Raw genomic sequence first — 25096 nt, 5'->3', positions numbered from 1 at the left:
ACAGCCCAATATTCTTAGAGCAGAAAACTTTCATCAGCATTCAGAGATTACTGTTGGTGCTCCTTTTAAGGTTTATGATGTCAACACCAAACTCTACTCAAAACTCAATCACAAGGACTTCATTTTTGATTCAGCTCTTAAGAGTCAGATTACTAAAAATCCCAACCCTCCAAAGTTACAATTACTGTTGAGGCATGAGCCCAGTCCTGAGGCCACAGCCAGAGTGGAGTTTGCTAGTCTGAGCCCAGGGTTAGTCAGGCCAGGCTGGGGGCTCAGCCTTTGCTCTCTGAACACGGGCACAGAGCTCCCACTGCTCCCCTGATTCCCACATCCCTCAGTTACCTTTGGAGGACCCCACGAGCTCCTCCTCTCCAGTGCCATCAAGCAGACATCTGGTCCTTTTCTTCAAGTTCTATTTATCTCTCCCTAACAAGCTGCCTTATTATCTCACTTCAAACAGGGGCCCATCTTCACTCCCTCTCTAATCAGTGCTGATTACCAAGTGTGCACATCCTATCATTTTAGGATATGCAAACTCTCTCCCCAGACTAGACAGGTCAACTGATGCATTTCATTTCTTCGCTGTGTTTGGCTCAGTGTGTAAGATCTTTCTGTTCAGTCAAATCATGTATTCTACCTCTTCCCTGCCCTCTGAATGCATTGCCTTCTAGGCAGATTTATTATATAAATATTACATGCTAATAATTACATAAATATGTAGCTAATTACTGGCTGCTTGCCAAATAAAGTACGTCCTAATTAGACAGAATTAAATGTAGACCAACAAAGTGACATATTTTACAACAAGATCACCCATAAAAAATTACAAAATCAGAGGTTGATGGGAAAATAACCTAAGTGGTACAAAGCCCCCCCTCCAAAAAAAAGAAAGTTTTGTCTCCCTTATTCTCTAAAGGCCGATGTTGGAAGCTATAGCAAAAAAATAATTTAAAAAATCTCCTGTTTCCTTCAGTGTGTCGCTGCTGTACTTGCTGTGACAGAGAAATACAACCAGTTCTTAAACAGTCACCTCCTCAAAATGAGTAAGGAGGAGATAAAAGGGTATGTAAAATATAAAATATAAACTTATTTGAGCACCCCAGACAGGTTCAGGAAAATGCAGAGACACAGAATTCACATAATAATCAATGTTGTGGTCACCCTGCAGGAGCAATGGCTGTGATTCCAACAGTAACTCCTTCCCTGTGTAAAACCCTTGTTGTTGGTTCAAAACAAGATACAAATTAGAACATGATCTGAGCCTTTTAAACTCACATTATAATGTCAGCTGTGTAATAATTAATCAGATAAGCCTTAAGGCTAAGTGTGAAAAATCAGCACCTTCTATTTCTAATGGAGCATCCATGTGCAAATAGTCTGATATAATGGCAAAAGGAGATTTTTATTAATCAAAGGAAAAAGTAACAGTTAAGAGGTGATGATTCCTGCTTAATTTTTTTTCACTTTTAGCCTGTTTATTCTTCTTCTAGTAGAACAGTGTTGGTGGTCTTTTAATCTTTACTGCAACTGAAAGTTTAAAATGAGACTCCTATCTAGTTTCTCATTAATTGACAAAAGTGCAATTAGAGCAACTACTAAAGTAATTCCTCCTCAAGAGTCTGCATTTAGGATACGATAAAACAAAGAGCTATTCCATAATGAGAGCAACCAATAAATTTACAAAGAGGGAGGGAGAGAAGGGAAAAAGAAAGAAGGAAAAGAAAGGAAAGGAAAGGGAAGGGGAAGGGGAAGGGGAAAGGAAAGGGAAGGGGAAGGGGAAGGGGAAAGGGAAGGGGAAGGGGAAGGGGAAGGGATCAGGTACTTAGGGATAAAATCCAAATAGTCAAACCAAAACAAAAGGTTACCATGAGGTGAACACAGAAGAACTTCTTAGATGCAATATGACTCTGCTGGGTAATATATTGAGGTGATGATGGGGCAGAGGTTCTACCAGAACCTTTAGCCTCAGTACATCATTCCTCCTACTCAGAATTAAACCCATTTCCAGGAAATCAAACACAGTCAGTGCAAATGTCCATGAACATTTCCACCACAGAAATTGCTTTTTGCAGAAAACTTAGAGGAATCAGATGTACCCATCAAGCCAGAAGTGGTACTTGGAAATCTCTGAACTCTTTCAGAAGGTAGCTGATTAAAAACCTGGAAATTTATCTCCAAACATTATATATTCACTTAGCTATAAATACTACTATGAAATACTTCTAAAGTCCTAGAATATCATAATCATGGGTGCTGTGAGTATTTAAGGAGTCATGTTAGGGCTCTTAGGGAAGCTTTGATCCAAGGCTGGTGGAGCAATGTTTCACAAATCCCAGGATGGGTGAGGCTGGAGGGGCTGCTCTGGTGGCACCTCCCTGCTCCAGCAGGGCCATCCCAGAGCCCAGGGCACAGCAGTGTGTCCGTGTGGCTCTGCAATGTCCCCAGGCAGGAGCCTGCACAGCCTCTGTGCACCATCTGCTCAGGGCTGGCACTGCCCAGGGCAGGAGCTCTGGCCATGGGCAGGGGCAGCTCCTGGGCTCAGGCCCTGCCCGTGGCTGGATTCCAAGGTACTGCAGATCTTACTGCTGTTAGTGCAGAAGTTCTGCACTCAGTAAGAACACCACCCTACTGCCTAAGCAGTTCAGTCTTGAGACCTTGATTTAATGTCTATTTTCCCATTATGTGTCAGAAATTAAGTAACACTTAATTTGTTCTTCTCTGCTGTTTCTTTCATCCATGTTCCATGTTATTACTAAACCAGACAGATTTTCAAGCTAACTTACTGACCAAATTCTTTTGCTCTCTTGGTTTGTTTTCACAACCTTTTATCCCTTACTCACTCTTCTTTAGATTCATTATGAAATTAATGCAATAAGCTGGAAAAGAGAGCTAAGGACGTTACACTACTGAGCTTGATGAAACTCCTACAGCAGGAAAATTCACAGCTGTCCAATCCATTCCCTCATCATGAGTAAGCACTGTCGTGCATATGGTGCACAACACTGACCTCAGATCTTTTTCACTCAGATTGCATCTGGTTCTCAATTAGTTTGATTTATAAAATGAAACATAATTGACGTCTTGGCAACATTCTGTTGCTAGCAGCACAAATAATAAATTAAGAATGAGTGAAGTAAAAGTCTCTTTAGTCATGTATGCATAATGGCAGGCTGCATGTATTTGGGATTAGCTGGGTCTCATCACCCCCATTGGAAGCTGTTTGGGGCTGGGTCATGTTTGCACTAATGCTCTGCAATAACTCTGTAATTGTGGTTGATTCAAATGACCAAAAAAAGGCAGTCTCTGAAAGGATGGGATGCTGTGGGAATCAGTCTGATTTTCCAATGTGCATATACAACTCCTCTGTAGCTGTCTGAAAGTTTGCATTTGGGAGGCTTGGAAAGAAGTTGTTACCACAGAGCTGAACTGAACCAAGAGGGAAAGGTTAAACAGCATTTGGAACAGCAGCTCCCAGGAAACACTTTGCCAGGGCAAAACTGTGAGAAGCACAGAGGTGCTGGGGAGCACAGCAGAGCTGAAGAGGAGCTGGAGATGCCTGCAAGAGGACAATCAGCTTACCAGATGGCCCCCTCCTTGCTGGTTCATCCATCAGCTTGGCCTGTCCAGTCCAGTGAAGACTTGATGGATCACCTCTGGCTTAGGGCGAGGAGAGAGGGAATCTGTCTGGAGTCCTGCATCCTGAATACAGGAGAGGAGTGAATAAAGATTCAGGTGGACAGAACAGACAGAAGGGTCACAGGGTGGAGGAGCTGGCAGCTGAGTTAGCCTCTGAAGAGTTGATCCTAGTTCTCTGTTTCTGCTGTGTGCACCAAGAAGGAGTCACCTCTTTAGCCTATTGAAGTGGTGAAAAGCACATAACCATTGTAAGAAGCTTAAATCACCCAGACAGGGATGAAAAGTGTTTGCAGAAGAACTGCACTGACTCTTCACCTGGTTTGTGGTTCTAATCAGAAAGGAGTCTGGAAAGAGCAGTGATCTGCATGCAAGAAGAAAGCTGGGAAAGACAGCAGAAGCAGGTGTCAGTGAAGGACAAAGGATTGGAGTGGAAAAATGCTGGCTTCCCATCTACAGTAATGCAATCACTTCAGAAAACAACACCACAGCCATCCCTGCCAGGGAAGTTGTTTCAAATCTCACTCAACTGATAGTCAACATCAAGGAAAAACAGAACTTGAGGGAATAACAGAACACAGCTGATAGTGATTATAGTAAAGAAAGAAGGGGGAAAGGAAGCAGAAAGTTATCAGCAGAAAGACACTGAGAATATTGGCACCAGCATTCTCAGCTAGGTGGGACTAATACTGCAGTACCAGGGAAAAGTGCAGCCTCGCTAGGAATAGTAGACAGGAGTCAGATATATCACTTCAACTGCAATGTAAAATCAGTGAAAATGGAAATTCATCCACTGCCTGGCAAGACAGAACCTCTGAGCACTACTGGAATGTATTGGGGTCCCTTGGGAATATTATCATTACCTTGGAATTCTACCAAGTCCTCTAGAATTTGAGAATAATCTAAAGATGTATAACACTGATTTCCTCCTCACATAGCTCATCACTTGTCACTGACAAAGGGCTCCTCTCTTTCAGTTCTTAGGCACAGTCCTACTTCACAGGATGACATTACATCTTAGAATTGTCAGATATGCAAATAAGAAAACTGATTACTTTTCTCACAAAGGATGATCTAGCATGTTTTCTGATCCAAAGCACTTTCAGGCAGGTGAATTGTCTTAGGACCAAGGGTAAAGGAACCTGAGTATAATAAATAAAGAACTGCATGAATTATTTCAGGGACTTGCCACTTGCCCCCCAGTGCACAAACACTCACTCCAGCAAAGCTGTTTGCACTGGCTGAACGTCACTTTTTTCATATTAACAGAGTGGAAGCTTGAATCAGTCCTGTCCTTTCCATGTGAGGGAGTGTGGCACCTCAGTGTCCCCAGGTCCCCTCCCAGCCCCACTGTGATCCTGACACAATTTCCAGCAGCAGAGCAAAGCACACCAGATGCTTAATTCATGAAAGGGGGCTCAGCAGTTTAGGATAACTTGCAGGCCATCAGTAGACTGTGTTACTTCAGGCCTGTAAATCACATTTTGTTTTTAGCTGAGAAAGGTAAGTATGCATCCAAAATATAATTAAGTATTTTTAGGAAAAAAAAAATAATGCCAAATTATTCTTAATTCACGGAATTACAGTGTTTCTTAAAACTTAGTTACCTTAACTGCCACATGATTTGTTTTGGTAATATTTAGACCTTCCTACTCAGCAAAATAACATTTTTATGCTTTGTTTTAATTTCTTTAACTTAAAATTTCTAATAGAAGCAAAAAAGGAACATATTGAAAAAAATCTTTCAACCACGCTACAAAGGAAACGTTTCAATAATTTTGTATTAGCAATTTCATTATTAACTCTATTATTCATTAAAAAAATCAATAAACTGAGCTTCTTCTGGCATGTACAGGTTATAAAAATGTTGAACTTTGCTATTTAACAACTCCAGTTTAAATGCCATGCTGAGAATAAGATTGATAGTATGATATTTATAATACATTTTTCACACCATGAACACTCCTGGAGAAACATGATGTGTGCCTGTGGATGGCAGATCCTGACACACCAGTGCCAGATAATAGGGTACTTTGTGTTTGTTATTTTTTAATACATTGCAATGCTTTATTTTTAACTCTGCTCCTTTCACACTGCTTGCACCTTGTTATGCAAGTATTCCTCGTGATTTCTGGTGACAAAAACCACATCTATTAAAAGAGATGTTGATCAATGCTTTTCCTTAGATTATGCCTCATTATTCCTTTACATCCTCTGGATGTTATTCCATACCGCTAATATTGACAGATGGTAGAAAAATAATAACTTATAAGATGCAAGACTGAGCACATCACTTAATTTGAAGAAAACCACTAACAAGGATGTGATTTGGAATGTTTTGGAGTTTGAAAGTCTAATTACTGATATAGAAAAGAAATGAGGATGATAATTAAACCCATTAGAAATACATAAGCATGTGCTTTCCCTCGAGCAGTGCCATTGTGGAACACCCTCTGGCACGTGGCAGCTGGGCCACAAAGCTTCCCAAAATTGCCTGAAACTGCAGCAATGTGTGAGGATGTGCTGCTCACATCCAAGGCACTGTTTGGGTGCTGTGATTCTGGATGTTCACTGCACATCCACCCAGAAATGATGGGCTTAATGATGTCCTCGCTCTGGCAATTTGTACCTGGGGTCAGGGGGTTAACTTTGAAATTGGGCAAAGTGAAAGGAGGGCAGTGAAACAGAGGAGTCACCTCAGAGCTCTCTGAGGGATACATTTGGAGAGAAAAGTCAATCAAAAACACAGAAGGAGCTTCAGCTGGCAGCTGAGACAATGGCAGAGAGACTTATCCAGAAATGCCAAAAGGAACTGCTTCAGGGAAAGACTTATTTTAACACATGAGAGTTACTCTGGTGGGAACAAAAGACTCACCCTCCAGGAATGTATTTGACAGATGCTGCTAAAAATACTTTGATGAAAAAAGCTGGGGAAAAAATCCAGGTTTTATTGTATTAAAATCACAGTGACAGAGAAGTACTTGAACAAAAAAAGTGATAATAATTTGTCTTATTATTTGGGATATCTAAAAGTGCTTGCATGTCATTGTTTTCCTCAACTATTGTGAAAGTTTAGAAATATTTGGTTTCTAATGGTAAAGAGGTGATGAAATATAAAATAATCCATAGTATACAAAGGCATGCAAGGCAGTGATTTATTATACCAGGCCATTTCCTTTAAAACACCTGACTCAGTGCCTGCACTTTCAAAGCAGCACAAGGAGGACATGAGCAAGATTAAACTTGAAGGAAAGAATGAAAGAAATGGACATTCAAACATGATCACTCTTGGAGCTATTATATGTATCATAGATGTAACAGACTAAGTGTGGCTAAGTATAAATATTAAGCTTGTTAGACAGAACCAACAGAACAGTTCATTTAGGCAGATATATAATTCTTCAATTAGAAAAAAAAAATAAGTTTACTGTGCACTCACTAGAATCAGGACCAAACTCAGAGCTCCACTTGCCAGATGGACATTGAATACTTGAGGAGAGAGAAGGCTGATCACTGATAATCAGCCTATTACAAGCCAAATCAGGCTATGGGATTTCTGCAGGAATATGAGCTCATGCCAGTAAGGTTCTTAACCCAAAGGTAAGCCCTGCCCATGGGCCAGGCAACCCCAGGACTGCTGTGCTGCATAAGCCCTACAAGAATTATGGAATATCCCATTTATCCAGGAAAGATTTCTCCTGTCAGAAGAATTACTGCATCCAAAGGCACTCTGGAATGTCCAGTTTGGGGGTTTTTTCCATTAGGAAACAGATTCTGGCATCATAAAAATGGAATAGCAATGGCAAGTTCTCATGGGAAAAACTTTAGGTCTCTTTATGGCAAAGAAGTGTTTGGTAGTTTTTGACAGTAAAAATTGCACTGGCAGCATATCAAAATGTTTGCATGTGTGAAAATGCTTCTATCACAGAGTTCTGTTCTCACTTGAACAATCTAAGGGAACCTGAAGGATTCAATGCTGAAAACAGGTACTGCTGTGAGAGGGTTGTTGGGATGCAGCAGAAGATTTTAGGAAATGCTCTGTGAAGCCCATTCATCTGAAAAAAAAAAAGCTGTCAACAAATCCTAATTCCATTTCCAGAGGTCTCATTTCTGTTTTCTGATGCCATGATAGTACAAAATCCTCATCAGTTGTCTAGATTCCTGTCAGTTTTTTGTCATTTATTGTGAGCCTACAGTTTTTTTGGAAGGGTTAATTCTAGTCAGTCTACAACACATTGCTAGAGTGTATCAACACTTGTCTAAACATGAGATATTTTCATCTGAAATTTGAGGTTTTTCTGGTTCAAGGTTTCTCAGACACACCACACAAAACATGGATTTTCACTTTTTTCCCTGCTTCTGTTCCTATGCAGAAAACCCAGCACAAAAGCACGTGAAAAGTGCCCAGAGATTCAGTCAGGAGTTTGTGCAATCAGGGACTTGTTATGTCACAGAGTCACAGGTTTAGTCACAGGTCTAACACAGCAAACATGACATGATTTTTATCTGGCTTTAACTTCTTATATATATTTTTTTATATAACTCTATTATTTCTCTTGAGAGGGGATAAAGGTTTTTGCACCTGGCAATCCAAGTGCTCAGCATGCCTTGATTACAGCTTGAGAGGGCATGATTGCCTGGATTTGGATTATCACTCCCTGCCCAGGAACCCAAGGCACTAAACCTACAAACCCCACCAGAAATGGACATCTGAGCTCAGAAAAGGACAAGAAAAGCATCAGTAGATATGGAAAATAAAGATGGCTAAGAGATGATCTACAGATATTCAGTGAGATGCACGATGGCATTTAAATCTACATTTTTTACATTATTTACATCAGAAAGGTACCACAGTCTCTACAGTTTTGGGTATCTTGTCTACAGAAGGAATATGGAAATTTATAATATGGAAATTAATATGGAAAAGTAATATGGAAAAATTAATATGGGAATTAAAATGGAAATTAAACAAACCAAGCAAATGAGGAACACCAGTGCATCATTTCAAGGCACAGATTCTGCTGTGAGCACAGCATAACTTCTATATATGTAATAAAATATTCTGAGAAGTGTTTTGGGTTTTTTTTTTTTTTGGTTCCTGATGAAGATACCTATTGTGTCACTTAGTTAAACACATTTCTCAACAACATGGCCAATCATAATATTTGCAGTGCATGTCAGCAGCACAGTTAATTACTGACTATCAGGGGAAGTTGCCTTAGGGTGATCTGGAAGGTTTGAACAACAGAATCAGCCTGTGTGCAAGAAGCTAAATTGATTAATGGTTATGCTTATGTTCCACACAGGAAGGCAACATTCCAAATCACAGACATCTTATGTATTGTTTGGCAGGAGGGACAGAAAGAGGGCACTGCAGCTTTTTTCTCTGGCAGATGCCAAACTGCACTGTTGGCACAGCAATGTCACCACGTTCAATGTCACTGCTACATGGTGACAAATGCCACCAGTTACCTAAAGCACAAGAGAATCCAAAAGGGCAATATCATTTCTTGAGGAGCAGTACTTCTGTTTATCTCAACCCTCAAGAGAATTTTGAATTTTGAAGAAAGGCAAAGTACTAAAAAATTATTTAAATAAAGAGATGTGCTAATTCTAGCAAGTAAAAATTGGGTTTCTACAGGAGGCTTCCTGAGAAAATGCAGTCCCTGTGTGGTATTCACAAGTAGACAGCATTTCTTCAGCATAAAGTTTCTGCTGCCTTGAAGAATTAGTTTGGCAGGAATTCATTAATCTGAGAGGAAATTGAGGCTGAGGACACAGTCAGGAAGATGTCAAGGATTTTGGCCATCAGTGTGAGGGAATGTTTTTCTGTTCCAAGCTTTACTGTGTTGAGCATTGATGTGATCTCCAGAAAGGAAAGGAGGTTTGTTACAGACATTTCCTTACAGTTCCACATCACACCAGCTTGGTCATGGACAGCTCAGACACTAAGTAATACAAAAAAAGGGAGAAATTTGACTTGTGAATTCAGGGGTTTTTAGGGATATTGCTGTCTTTCAACAGGAATAATCACTCATGCTTATCTGGCAGATACATTCAAGACAAAGTCATGGTCAAGTTCATTGTTTAAGTGGCATAACCAAATAAAGACTTACTGAAGAGCTATGATGTTTAAAGGACATAAAACTCACCTCAGCCAATGATACCCTGATTTTGGCTCTGACAGGAGTATTTGCTTCCTGTGGGAGATCATGTTCTAACACCAACCATGCACAGCACCCCTGACTGAGCAACCTTGATAGACAAGGGTGGCATGCATAGTTGGAATTTTATTATTGGATACTGGAGGATTGAATCAGAAAAGTCTCTTCAAGCAGATTTTCAATTTCAAGAGATTTCAGGTGGTTGTTTTAAGAGGATTTTCACCTTTAACTGATTCAAACACATTAAAAACTGCATAAAACTGAGTGGCAATGATGTAAATTTGACTTATTTTTCTAAACCTTGTTACAGAGAAAGTTTCCTCACTCCCACTCAGCTCAGGACTCATTTTGCCATTGTCTGTGAGTAGGAGCAGGAGTGGGTCTTAAATAGGTAACAGATTGGAAAGACAAGGGTAATTAGCAACGTGAGCTCAGTATTTAAACATGAAGAGAAATGCTAAGATCTTTTTTACTTTGTCATGCTGTGCCAAGCAAACCACCTCACATTTAGGATGCTTAATTCAATTTGTGTTACACTGCTGATGATTATGAAAAGCATTTTGAAGAGATTTGTTTTATCTTCTCCAGAAAACACACAGAGACTCATTTACTACAAGAAAATAGAGATATAAGTAGAGACACACTTTGTGAATGCTAGAAGAGAAAAACACATCTTAAGAAAAGCAAAATATAGGATATATTTAAGCAGATTAAAGAATATAGGTGCAGTGTCATTTAGCAAAAGAGTGTCATCATGATTCTAGGTTGGAACAGATAGAATAAAAAAGTGCAAACAGCATTTCCTCTTTAATTGACATTTCATGAATTGCTTTTACACCCCTGCACATACAGCACACTAATTCATCTTCCTATTAGTAATGGACTAAACAGGGCTTTACTTTCTTACAATTTCAAATAAGAAACTGAATTTGACCAGAATTCCTGGCAGGGTGTGCTATATTAAAAAGAGCCAAGATAGAACAACTCTGCTGAATATTCAACTACAAACACATGGAGCACTCTGTACAGCGTTCTTGGGATCAGTCCTAGCTCCTCCTCTCACCTGACCTTCAAACTGATCCGTGTGCCAAAGAATAGGATCAGTATAAATTTATTGCCCAACAACATTAAATGGGTCTTTTTTCCCATCACACGTGAATGGTCCCTTGTACAGCCCTGCAAAATGACATTTTGCCCTTCCAGAAGTGCTCCAAAGCACAGGGACTCCAAGTGCCTTTCTGGGCTTTGCTGACCTAAGGGATTTCTCTTCCTAGCAAAAGCTCCTCACCAAAATACTTTGGAACCTTTATACACACAAAACAGGCTGAAAAGGTGCTTTCTTTGGGAGATTTAGTAGATACTTAATTTTATGTTCCCATCCATAAACAGCCAATGTAGGAATAAACATTTATTTACCAACATAATTTCAGATTTTCATCTTATACCATATCTCTGGAATTTCAAATTAATAGGAATAATACAGGCAGTAAATCCATCCTTTCATTTTTTATTTAAGCCAGTGAGCTGTCTTCTGGATCTAAATTCCACATTCATTTTACTTGCTTCTTATCTACTTTAAACTTATTGGAAATAGCTTAAGTGACATAATGAAGTTATCATTCAGCAAATTATTTACATTTTAATTGCAGAAAGGACACACTGGTAAAGTAACTGGAAATCAAAAAAAAAAAAACAATTTGAAAGTAACTTGTTGAAATACACATTTTATATTTGTTCTACTTACCTTCATTTTTCTTGATGGTGAAATTTGGGTTGTTGACCATTTCAGGAAGAAGGCTGTACAGGAAATAATGCCCATTTTTAGGATCATCCTTGTCAACAGCACTGACAATCTGAATTACCTGTAACATAAATGGGCTCATTAAGTTTTCACACTCCTGATAAACAGACAGTGCTGAAAAAATAAATTGTATTTATTGGACACATTTCATTTCTCTCCATGCCAGATTTAAAAAGATAATTTATAACTCTGCAAGGCTTTTATAGACCTTAGACTGAAAACCTTGGGAAGAGGAACTGTATCTGCCCCTTTTAAAATGGTTCCAGAACAAAGAGCCAGCAAATAAGGAGAGACAGGTAAGAGAGGCCAGCAGAAACTGCTGGTGATTTAGACAAGTAATAAATTATTATTCAACAAAAATAGGAAAATTGTGCTTCAGAAAGACTCATATTGCCTATGGCAAGCTTTCATTTACACGACCACACTTCTCACTGGACTTGGATTTATAATATACCTTTAATCCTTACTCCTTCCTCTACCCCTCATTTCACTTCATAGAATAATTATTATTTTTAAAATTAATTTGGATGTGAAATTTTAGATGAGAAAAAAAATCAAAATTGAATAAAGAAAAAAAAAAAAAGAAAATATCAAGGGCTGTATTTTTTCCCCTTAATTCTAATAAAACCTCAGTTACTCCTGTACTAGGAAGATATGGTTGTTTGTTTTTTAATAACATCATTATTAATTAATGATTCCCAGAATAATGCAAGATAATTAAGTGAGAAGAGTGCTTTGGGTAGTTTGGATAACTTTGAATAATCAAATAACTTTGTATGAATAACTTCATATGATTTACATGACCAACTGCAGTGTCTGAAGTGGATTTACCTCCATTTACAATTTTTACCTTTTACACTACTCAGGTAATGCAGCTGATCATCTTCATACAAAGTTGCACAGGACTAAGAAATGAATAAACACTATTTTAAAATAACCAGGAGGTTTGGGGGTTTTTTGCTTGATATTTTTGGGTTTCTTTGTGATTTGTTTTGTTTTGTTGGGAATTTTAACATATTTGGTGCACTTGCTTTTGATGCCAAAGGTTTTCCAGAGAAACAGAAACAAAACCAGCCATGGATCCAGATCCCACCCTCAGATCTGGCTTTCAGGTCTAGTTAGCTCATGCTAGATGATGTTCATAAGAAATTTAATTAGAATTATTGACCTTTTCCATGTCCATTGAATCCAATAACAATTGTTATATATTTATTTGCAATGTCTAAAGCAATGCACCTATAATTTCTTGCACAATTAAATTCAAATTAGGAATCACTAAAAATTTTAAAGTATAGAGTGAAAAATGGAAGCAGGGTTTGATGCTGTCCAAATTCATAGACTTTTATTTTAAAATTTCCACTAAGAAAATGCCAATAACTAAGATTTTATTCTGGTTTAACAATAAAGACTATCACTCTGTATGTGTTATATATATGACAATCATCAAAATCATATTTATGTTGTTCAAGAGTCAAAGAAAGAACAGAATCTTACTAGATAACCATAGGGATCAACACCAAAACATAAATATTTGAAATTATGTATGTAAAAAAATGTTTTAGCCAGCAGTGATATTTGTAGGACAACCCAATTTAGGAAGGAATGTGAGACAATTAATTCCTAGCCTAATCATATTCTGGATAGGTCAGCTTTATCATTATTATTGTCAAAAATCTAATGAAAAAAATTAGATTTATTAAATATCATATGAATAGGATGTTGGTTTTTTTTTTTTTATAACTGCATATATCAAGGTGGAAACCTTGACAGGATTTCAAGCAAATGTATTAGAAGAGATGGACAAAAAAATAGGCCTAATTCAGCTTTTACTTTTTTAATTTAAGAAGTAGGTCTCCAATTTAATAGCTGAATAATGGATCCTAAAGTAAGAAAAATAAAAACAGTGGAAAAATATCTAAGTAGCCTCTGTCTGTCCCAGTGCAGAGCTGGAGCCATTTGCAGATGGTTGGGAAGGATTTTCAGCTTTGTCTTTGCAGAGGTGTCAGGCACTGGAGCACCCACTGTGATGTGCCCAGGGCTGGAGCAGGTATCAGTAATTCATCTCCATAGGGAAGTGCACTTGGGGCTGGGATACTGAACAAGGCAGATATGTTTAGATAGATATATTTTATAACTGTTCAATTTTTCAAACGCTGATAGAATGGGAAAGCAATAGGGAAAAAGGATAATGGCACAGTGAAATCTGGAAGGGCAAGTGCACATAACAGGTGCAGTTTATCAGATTGTTATAATATTTTGTAGGTACTGGTATTCCATCCATTCCCTACATTGTTTATAAAATGCTTCTTTCTCTAAAAATGCACCAAAAATTATATGCAAAAGACAGGCTTAGTGCAATACCACATTTGTTGTGTTACACGCACACATCACAGAATTAAGAGTTGGAGTTCCCATAGCAACCTTATTTCTTTGTGTGTTTGCATTAAGATAAGGTCTTAAAAAAAAAACCACAACAGAAAACATAATATATATGCAGTGATATTAAACTGTGCTATCTTTTACTCGACAGGGGTCAGAAAAGTCCAGTAATTCTCATTTCCAAGTTTTTATTAGTGTGCTGATAGGCATATTTTACTACTCAGTGGTGTGTGCTCAGGCAATGGAATATTACTGAGGTAATTCTCCAACTCTTAATTTGTGCTTCACAACATGGCTGAGAATCCCAAAATCACAGAGTCACAGAATCACTGAGGATGGAAAATCCCTCCCAGCCCATGGAGTCCCAGCTGTGCCCGATGCCCACCTTGTCCCCAGCCCAGAGCCCTGAGTGCCACCTCCAGCCCTTCCTGGGACACCTGCAGGGATGGGCACTGCCAAGCTCCCTGGGCAGCCCCTGCCAAGGCCTGAGCAGCCTTTCCATGGGGAAATTCCTGCTGGTGCCCAGCCTGAGCCCAGCCTGAGGCCGTTCCCTCTGCTCCTGTCCCTGTCCCTGGGAGCACAGCCCGACCCCCCGGCTGTCCCCTCCTGGCAGGGAGTTGTGCAGAGCCACAAGGGCCCCCCTGAGCCTCCTTTGCTCCAGGCTCAGCCCCTGCCCAGCTCCCTCAGCCCCTGCTGGGGCTCCAGCCCCTTCCCCAGCTCCGTTCCCTGCCCTGGACACGCTCCAGCCCCTGCAGGGCTCCCAAAACTTCCCCCAGTGCTGGAGGTCCCTCAGCAGGGCCAGCACAAGGGACAGGCACTGCCTTGGTCCTGTGACCACCCCAGGGCTGGCCTCTTGCCCACCATGGATGTCTTTTCTTTCCTGGTAACAACACCCACCCCAAAGATGTTCCACTATAGAGAAATTGATCAATAAAGAAGACAAGAACTGATTTTTTTTTCTTTTTCACTACATATCCAGTAAAAGTTAATAACCCTTTGGCTGTTCAGTCTTGAAATTTCTGAAATTCTTACATGTAAAATTCCAACTTTGATGTTGTATTAATACTTCATGCATGCATTTGATTCTGTACATACATTTAGCAGAAACTTAGCAAATCAGCATATTTTGTTTAGCAGACAGCACTGGATTGTAATGAATAGTTAAATGGTCCCCTAGGACAGCTTGACTTTCTAATTTGTACGTTTGTATTGCAGTTCTACAAAGCTACATGTGCCTGAAATAATATATACAAGGATAAATAGAAAACAAAGTTATTTGCAAGACATCATAAATATCTATGTGCAATTTTTGTCCATGGTACTGTTTAAAAGACTCTTCCTGTGATGCAAGCCATTGACCTCACTAAGAATGGTTCCTTATCACTAATAAACACTTTTCTAGTTTTAACAAGACTGATGTTCCAACTCTGGAAAAGCCTTTGTAGTCCCATTGCTGTTGATGGTTATTTCTGCATTATTTTGCAGACTCAAAGCACCATAAGAGTAGAGTCACCACAGAGCAATTTTAACTTTGTCTGAAGAGTCAAATGCAGGTTCTGGCAGTAAAGGGATGGCTCTAGCTGGAAAGACAAAGATCTACCTGAAGATTTCACCCATTAGAAAGAAAAACAATCTAGTAGGAAAAGTGAATAAAATAGAGACAAACTGTGGGAGGCTGGAGGAGCAGTGTGCCCAGTTTTATATTGCTCCAGTTTAAAGCTGCCTTCAGCTCTCATATATCGCTGTCTGCACTAACAAGTGAAGATTTTGTAGCTTTGTTTCCAGCAAACAGCATTTCCCTGGAAAAGTCTGAGTATGGACTGGGGAAATAGCGAGTGAGGCACTTTTCTTACTCAGCATTACACAAGTTCTGTCGTAGGTCTACAGGAAAATAATTTTATTGTGCTGGAGAGCAATCAACAGCACAGCTATAGTCAGCAAACCATGAATGTTCTGGTTCTAGTAATTGGAATTATGCAGAAAAAAAGGAATAATAGGAAAAGGCAAGAGGTGATTTGTGGCTAACTTAGAGGTACTGTAACAGTATATTCAAATTTTTGGAGTTTGTTGTTTTTCCCCCCTATAACTGACAAAAAACATTTCTGGCAACTCTCTGTTGTGTGTAAAAATGTGAGAGGAGCACAGAAATACATGCATAAAAACCAGATTTCCTTCTCCCTCCCTTTCCTCTCCAATCAGCCTGTGGTACCTTTACTCAGAGGTAGGTCAAGGCAGGGAAAATGCATCTGGCAGCGTTACACATCAAGAGTTTTTAATCCACTGTGTCACCTCACTAGCAGCTGTACTTGCTACTGCAATTATATCAGAACCCAAAACAGAACACTTAGAAAGTGCACTGGAATAGATGGTGCAATGTATTTAGTGGCTGCACATAAGGTTTTACCAATAGTTCAAATATAATCACCTTTATGGTAAATCAAAATTGATTTAAACTTAGATTTAAATGGAACTGCAAATGTCAACAGACAGGAATACCTTAAGACAATTGCACCTTTCCTGCATGTGTAACATTTGAGTTTAAGCTTTGGACAGCCATCCAAATGAGTCTTTTGCTACTAGTAGTATCTTTCTCATATCACCTATTTCATAACTGAGATATATGTAGTTCCTTGAATTCTATATTTTAACTTATAAATAGGACCTCTTCCAAAACTTGAATACAGAAATAAGCATAAGAAAATACAATAAGGCAGTGGAGTTACTAAAATCTTTACAGGAGCTGATGATTTTTGAATGACACCTTCAATTCAGAACCTAACCTTGGAGATTATTCTGGACTGGTTACTGTTCCAGTAGTGCTATTTGTTTAAACACAGAATAAATTACAGGATCAGTGCCACCTCATCCATGCTGGCAGCCAAATATTTAATAACCATCTGTAAAGTTCACACGACGACTCATGCTCAAGAGTGACATCTGCCATCAGAGCAAGAGTGTAAGAGGCAATGGTAGATATAGAATATCAAGCTTTAATGAAAGTTTTCTGTAAGTGCTTAAACAAAAACCTCTTTTACCTGCTGACTCTTAATCATCTCATTTATCGTTTTATTCCAAAATGAAATGTGAACATTTTTCACCATCTTTTAAACCACCTGAAATTGATGGGAATATCAGATAAATACAGTCAGAAAACACTGTACAACAGAACTTTCTGATTTTAGGGAAGCTCACTGAATCCTGAATAAAACCATAGTCATTAGGATTTGATCTATCCTGGAAAATGCAACTACTCAGCATCAGAAATCCAGCCTGAGCTGAACAGAAATCCACTCTGAGCTAGAAGAACTGAATTGCCAACTGTAACATCACTGTTTGCCCATGAGGGCACATCTCCTCTTCAGTGGATAGAGAGAATTCTCATTCCTTAAGTAGCACATTTTTGACACCATTTTACTAAACAAAAAGGGGTGCTAGAAGTCAAATCATCCTCTGGAACAATACAATCCTGTATGCAGAGCTGGGTTGTCAGACACTGCTATATAGGTTGTCATTTTAAACTACTAAAAAGAAAATAACTTCTAACTCTATTGTCAGGTAACCTTCTTTGGAGAACAGTAAATTTCATGTCTAACACCCACATGAGACACAGGAATAGTTGGATTAACAAGCCATGTCATGCTGTCAGCTGCTGTTTATTTACATAAAATGTCACAATCTAGAAATAAATTGCAAAGTTTAAAAACATCGAATTGTGTTAACACCCAGTGTTTCTCTTGCTGGACAAAAGTTACATCTCATTTACACTGCATTACTTTCTAAATGTCTGTGCATATTCTTGAATCTTCACCTTCTTATTTAGGTGGCATATGAGATATTCTTCCCTATTTCTGTACATTTGTCCTTCAAAGTGAATACCTTTGAACAAATCTGCTTCATTTCTTTGAAAAAGATTAAACAGTTTGAATCCTGCTTCTGACATGTTGCTGTTGACCTCACCTTGGAGAGTGTTGTGTGAGTTTCTTCACCAAGCTTTTTTCATTAAATGAAGAAGGCAATAACATTTTTTATATTTTTTTTAATATAACGAAAATTTGAACTTCCCTTCTCCAACACCATCTTCAAACACAATTACAATTTACTTCACTTTCCATCAAGTTCTGGTTTGCTGTTTAATTTTTTTTCCCAACTGTCATAGAAAAGCAAGAACTGAATAGAGATTATAATGAGATAAGGTCAAGGGGAAACGGGCTTATTGTTTTAACTGTTTATTCTAAATTATACCTGGGAGCAGCTGCAATGTAGGTCAATAACTGAACTGGAATTCAGGTTGGATTATACTTTCACCAACTAACACACATGAACTTACAAAGTGCTGAGCTCCATTACACAGAGTGTGATGTTGGGAGCTTAGAGACACTCAGGATTTTTTCAGGATATTATCCTAAAGTACTCACCTTTAATTTAAAATTAAATTCACCTTTAATTTAAAACTTAAGGGAAAAAGTTTATTTAATTATAGGAGACATCCCATGAAAGTGAAATTACAAAAGACATCCCATGAAAGTGATCATGGGTTTATCTTGAGTTAATGCTAAGAGCTGTTAGCATGAACACATGGGCACCCATTTTGGGAGTAAAGATGACACAAAGTGACAGGGACAAACTCCATCCCAATCTCACATCACATAAAACCTGGGATACTCACCTGTCCAGGCTTGCCATTCTCACACAGGAAGGCCTCGTGCTCTGATGCAAACTCAGGGGCGTTGTCGTTCACATCCAGAACTTTGATAGCAACAGGCACCCGGGACACCTGGCTGTGGTTCCCTGAGGAAAGAGACCAAAGAACCCAAGGTAAGCATATTTAATTGGGAATTAAATACAGCAGTGCTGGCACTGTCACCATGCTCTTCCTGTCTGCTGCCCTTGCTTAATTGGGCTGCCTCATCTGCAGCGGATCGTGGAGTTGGAGTGCCAGCTGAAGAAGGATGGCCAGGGCTTGGTGGCTGAAAAGAATAAATAGATCCCTGCTGCAAACTGCATTTGTTGGAGATTAGCTCAATGAAGACCTTTCTTGGTCTAAATTGGTAAGATTTTTCTTTGATGAAGTTTGTATTGTTTTATTGATAAAGTCCATTATATATGGAAAGGGGAAGGCTGCAAACAGCAGAGATTTATTTCTTTGTTTATCTTTGGCAGAGAACAGCACATTTTACTTCATTAATTGTTCTGACTGCACATCTATTATTTCTTCATTGCAAACACAGTTAAAGTACTGACCCACATTGGGAAAAAGATGGATGGGAGACTGACAGGCAGGAAACTAGACAGTAATTTGGACAATTAAAGCACTTTGATAATCTACCACTGACCAAAACCGTGACCTGTGAACTTTTTTCACTGAAGTAACAACTCATTATTTATAATATAGAGCTATTTTGCATAAAATTGCTTATCACTGTGAAGAGTAGAATGAGCTGTAAGGCAAGAAAAGCTAAACCAACAGTTTTCATCTACTTTGAATAGCTTTCAGAGGCAGCTGCCTGTGTCTTTCCCTCAATTCAGCATCGTTAATTTGCTCAGAGACTACTTATAAATATTTTAAATTATTTTTCCCCAAGGAGCAAGCCCATGAATTCAGTTTAAACTGAGGTCACCAGCTGATTTGGAGAGTTTGATAAACTGTTCCACAGCACATGCACACCCCCACAGGTACCTCAAGCCCAGTGTCAAAGTCCAGCTCCTGGTGAATATCATTTTCCAGTGATGCTAATCTACATCATTTGTATCATCAGCAATGACAAATCTCAATATTCAGTGCACTTCTCAGTACAAATAACTACAAAGTCCAAGAAGATCAGGCCCCACCAGTGCTCAGGGACCAACTGGTGGCAGCTCTACAAATGGCAGAGATGAATAAAGGCAGAATCACCACATACACTGTGGGTTTTGTGGTTTCCATCAGGATTAATTCTGTCATGACCTGATCAAATCTGATGTCTTACAGCCTTGTTTACTCCTTGTGTGCTAAAGACATCCACAAGATGGGAAGCTCCACTCATAAATCTAAATGTGCAAATTTCAATTGCACTACTGACATTGAAATGGCATAAAAATAGCAATTTAAAAAATGAAAACTCAAATATACCAGTGCTATAAAAGGCTTTTTATCTCTGGGATTTTCTGAAATATCAAAATTCCTCCTGGAGAGGACATGGAAGATCACCACACATCAAGATTTCAACGTTTTCCATCTCAAGGACCCGAAAGTTTTAATAAGGAAAGAATATTAAAGAGGAAAAGGAAGCATCCACCAAAATATTATATGAGCAATATTTATTTTTTGCATCTTATGATCTTACTTACTAACAGGTGAGGGGAGCACTTATGGCATGAAATAATGATGTATTTGAAACCAAATAAAACCTAATATGCAAATCATATTCCAAACATTTTAAACACTTTTTTTATCTTCACTTAATAAAAATACAGACAATGAATCTCAAGCTTATCAGAATTCTCAGCACTAGTGTCATATTTAAACACTAAAGATTTACTTTTATCTAAATTAATGAAATGATGGCAGTTCAAATTTTAAAGACATTACAGAGAAATGTAATTAATTAGATAAGCTTCTAAAGAAATTATTCATGTCCCTTGTGACTGCCCCCAAAATGTTTGTCTTTCATCAGAAATACAAACATTAAATTTAAAGATATTATAATTAGAAATTTTATGAGAATTCATTTAAAAAATTAATTTACTAAACACAAGAGAGACCCAGCTGGTTTGGAAATCTCCAAACAAGGGGATATCCACTGCTTTTTAGGGTTCCTGTGACTGTGGTGAAATTTGTTGTTGAGAAAAAGAGATGAGAGAGGGAAATGTATCTCCAGCTTTTAGTGCCCACCACCCTGAATACACTGCATTATTTTGCCATCCCAAACTTCCCAGGGTGTAGGAGTGATGGGGGTAGGATGGTTGGGACAGACAGAGATGAGAGATCTCTGAAGCCAGGTCGTGGAATTTGGGGTTTATTGCAAAGGCCTGGGTGCAGGGCCCTGCTGGGAACTGCCAGCCACAGAGAACTAAAGAGAGTGGGAAAGAGAGAGAAGGCAAGAGTGTGGTAAAGAGGATGAGAGAGAGAGAGAGGATGAAAGGATGAGAGCATAAGAGAAAGACAGAGTGAGAGAGTGAGGTTCCCGTTACAATACAATAAATCTTCTTCTGTGTTGAATATTCTGATTCTCACTAACCAATCTAGTACAAGATACAAACCCTATAGCATTTATACACAGCCTATAAGAATCATTACATTACCATACTGTGTTACATTTTAAACCCTAAAAACTCCTCTTTGGGCCCCTTCAGCCAAGCTGTAGGGTCTGCTCTGATCCTTGGGCCTGTCTGCAAGCAGAGGGTGTTGTTCCATCAAAAGGGGATCACCTTCAGTGGCCATGCCATTGTTTTCCAGTTGTTCAGTAACTGAGGGATCTCAAAGCTTGCTTTCATTTCAATCTCACTTACAGTTTCCATATTCTCAAAATCTTTTGCCAGGCAATCATATTTATAAGGCTTTCCTTTTTCATCTTCCCCAACACCAGGGAAATTCCACTTTGTGCTAAGTGTTTTCCTCCACTCTGAGCACACCTATTCAGACACATTGCTGAGTCCTCACTAAGCAAACCCAGGTTGAAAACACCATCAGGATGGAACAGTTCCATCTGTTCCTCTCCATACGTTTCATGTCTGCAGACTCTCGGTGCTGAAACACGAACAGAGGATGTCCAAGCTTAAACCCAGACCTGCTGGCAATGCCCCAAATGCTTGACCTGGGAGTAGAAAGGGATTGGAGTGGATCCAGGCTGGTCACAACCTGCCCCATCTGCATGGTCACTGCCCTTCAGGCCCTTGGGTGTCTCACTCATTAGTATTCAACATTCAGAACTTTTCCTCATTTGTATGAATGGACAGTCAGTTCTTTCTAACTAGGAACAAAACTGAGTTTAATTGCTGCGTGGGTTTTTGTTTAGTTTGGGTTTCTGCCCAATAAACCCCTCAGTCAGTAGATTTAAGGGAGACTGAATCTTCTTGCATGCACCAGGTGGACAGCTAGACTGACTGCTTAACTTCCAATCTGTTATTTTATGTAAAATCATAAAAAAGGGTAAAGTTAGAGATTCTATAATGAACTAACCAGATTTTTAAAGCTTTAGCACCTGTATTTATTGTGATGCACAGTTTGAAAAGTCCTACCTTGAATTTTGCAATATAAAAGTATCATTAGGGCTGTCACTTGAGAAACATCGGCTTTGTTTGAAAATTTAATGCTCTGAGATGCAAGATTGAAAAATATTGACAAAATTTCCACTAGACTAATTACATAAAAGTCTTTTCAAGCTAGGGCTGCCCAGAAGGACTGAGTAATCTGAGGACACCGCTCTGTGTCTAGATGAGCACAGAACACACTAGACAGATCCAAGGAAAGGAAGACTCAATGCAAAAATAACTAGTGGAACTTGGTTTGGGTTGATAAATAAACTTCCAAAAATTATGGACAATCCACCTGAGTTTAGAAATGCATATTGAAAGGTTTCCAAGGGTTATAAGGACCTAAAAAGCTCTTCTGTTTTCTCCCCAGTTCACAAGACTCAACTGGAATATTAAATGCTTGAAATACCCAACTTGCTGGTACTCCTCTGAGCAACCCACTGAAAGCAGCTCAGGGTTTAAAAACGCTGCAGAGTTTGATACCAAAATGATGAGGCAGATCAAATAAGCAAAGTCAAATTAAAGCAAACAAACAAAAAAACCCAAACAAATGTTATCAAGCAACTTATTGTCTCCAAACCGAACTTTTGGAGGCTACAGCCCCATTTTTTACCACTTGTTATTGGGATCAACAGTTTTTGTCCTTCCTGGAAAAAATCCTACATAACTGAAATGTGTGCCTGTATTGTAGGAAATTTCTATTAAAAAGCACTGAGTGTTGTCAACATTGTTGCTGCACACAGCAAAATTTTCTAGGAGTAACTAGAGTTTATAAATATAATTTTTGTCTTGTACCACAACTAAAAAAATAAAATACAGCTTTTCAACTCCCATAAACACTTAAAGACTTCATAAACTTGCTTAAAGCACTTCCCTCTGTCTTTCCTTGACTGATAAAATGCTTTTTGAGATAAAGAGAATTATTGTAGCCCAAAATTAAGTTTGTAATTTTTTTAACCCAAAGGAATCCAGTTTAGTTCAGTTTTATTTTAGGTCATTAAATAATCCAAAATCACTTCAACATTCTCTATAAAAAATCATTAGCTGTCTTGCATTTTACCTAAAATTTACCTGAATAGAAAGTAGATTCCTAGAAAATAACTAATTTTTCATTATTATTATTATTATTATTATTATTATTATTATTATTATTATTAATCACCACCACATGGTTTGGAAATGGTTATTTCATGCTTCTCTGATTCAATTAAATGTCTACAAAAATAATATTTTAAATTAGAAGTAGAGGAAGACCTAGCTCTAGCAAAGAAATCAAAACAAAATCTGAATCACTGACTTAGTAAAAACAACAGTGCTTGGTTTACATCCCTTATGTTTCAAACTTATTAAGTTGTATTTTAACAGATCCAATTCCCATGACTTTATCAAAGTTTTATCTGATGACTTTATTAAGATAATCCACAGGACAAGTTTATTTCTCCTGTTAGAGTTTATGTTGTTGTTTTCTTTTAGAAGTAAAGGCAATCCTTTACTTCTAGAATGCCACAGCTTATAACAATCTTTCTGTCATATAAAACTGACAAATCTGACTTCAAGAATCCTTAGATACACAGATGCTATTGTGAAACTGAGGTTTTATTTATGTTGAAGCTTAACTCCAGAAATCACATAGTGCAGCAAATACCGGGCTCCTTTGTCTGCAGCGTTGGGTAATGATCTGATTCAAGAAAGGCTGAGTGCCTGAAACCCACTCCAAAATTGTCAGGAAGACAGCAGTAATTGCCAGCATTTCTCTTAAAAATACCAGAACACAAGCTATTTCTGAGCTAGGACAAAATTCAAACAACAAACTAAAAGCCCAGACAGAGCTGCTCACCAGGAAGATTTTGGTTCCCCATTGAAATGATTGTCTTTTTAGAGGATGAGAAATCATGGATTATTGAAATGGCAGCATAAACTTATCAGTACATATCAGCAGGAAGGTTCCTGTACGAGGTGCTAAGACAAGAAACAAACACAACCTCCTAATTATTATTCAATTTGAATTTCTTTAGCACATGGAACTCGCCCGAGCAGCACAGATTGTGGCGAGTGTCTGTGTGTACATGTGTGTGGGAGTGGCGCGGAAAGGAAAGGATGTGGAACATATTTCTCAGGTTTGTTCCTTCAGTCATTCTTTGGGAGAAAATAATAGCAGAGTTGAGAAGTTTTATCTCCTTTCTCCAACTCCCTGGATGTATTTTGTTGTGGGCCCCAGAAGGATGAATGAGGCAAGAGCAAAGCTTTGTCACACTCTGTTTCTATCTCCTCACCAAGAGACTGTCACAAGTCTAACCAAGAAGTGGCTTAATATCATCCACCTCTTCAAAGCTGGGTTTGCAGTTAGGAGGTTCCCAAAGCTCAGCAAGCAACTCCATCTGTAAAGAGGTGACTCAAGAAGGCCACACTCACTTATCTTTATTCAACATATGAGATGTATCACTTGGGACTAAAGGACTGATTTTACTTTCAGGTTGCTGACAATATCAAAACAAAAAATAAAGATTAAAATTTCTTTGATACATGCACACACCAGGCCAGAAAATGCTAATTAAATACACCATATCCTTCAGGTCCTGTTTTCATTCACTTTCTTTTTCTGTGGGATTTTTTTTTTTGGTACATAAGTACACATAAGACATTAACATTATTTCATATAACCCAGCACCAATCAGGTGAATCAATTACCTAAATTACACAGAAAATGGAGACATGCCAGCAAAAAGACCAAATTTTTTTATAAGTGATATTCCACCTAGCCCTGCACTCAGCTCTTTGCTTGCCACTGTAAGTAGCAATACTGAATTATTTACTACATTTGAAATCATTTAGGATTCCAAATAAAAATATACTTTCAATTAAACCAGGGATTTGAACCAGGTACTTT

The 25096-nt window shown here is 38.5% G+C and overlaps 1 protein-coding gene across 2 annotated transcripts in view; it reads right to left on the bottom strand.

The window, feature by feature from the left end:
* Positions 1-25096, bottom strand: part of CDH8 (cadherin 8) — a 162926-nt gene that overhangs the window by 16951 nt on the left and 120879 nt on the right. Inside the window, exons 9-10 of one of the 2 annotated variants that reach the window (XM_071440258.1) lie at positions 18644-18765; positions 11542-11659 (exon numbers count right to left, since the gene is read on the bottom strand). In XM_071440258.1, coding sequence (XP_071296359.1) covers positions 11542-11659; positions 18644-18765 — 240 coding nt within the window. Of the gene's footprint in view, positions 1-3579; positions 3754-11541; positions 11660-18643; positions 18766-25096 lie in introns of those variants that run through there. The other variant, XM_071440259.1, reaches the window with a different exon arrangement.

Source organism: Agelaius tricolor, unplaced genomic scaffold (genome assembly GCF_023055355.1).
Source record: "Agelaius tricolor isolate 1412-34295 unplaced genomic scaffold, bAgeTri1.0.p SCAF_15, whole genome shotgun sequence".
In the NCBI taxonomy this organism is placed as follows: domain Eukaryota; kingdom Metazoa; phylum Chordata; class Aves; order Passeriformes; family Icteridae; genus Agelaius; species Agelaius tricolor.
This window is presented reverse-complemented; position numbering and strand designations above follow the sequence as displayed.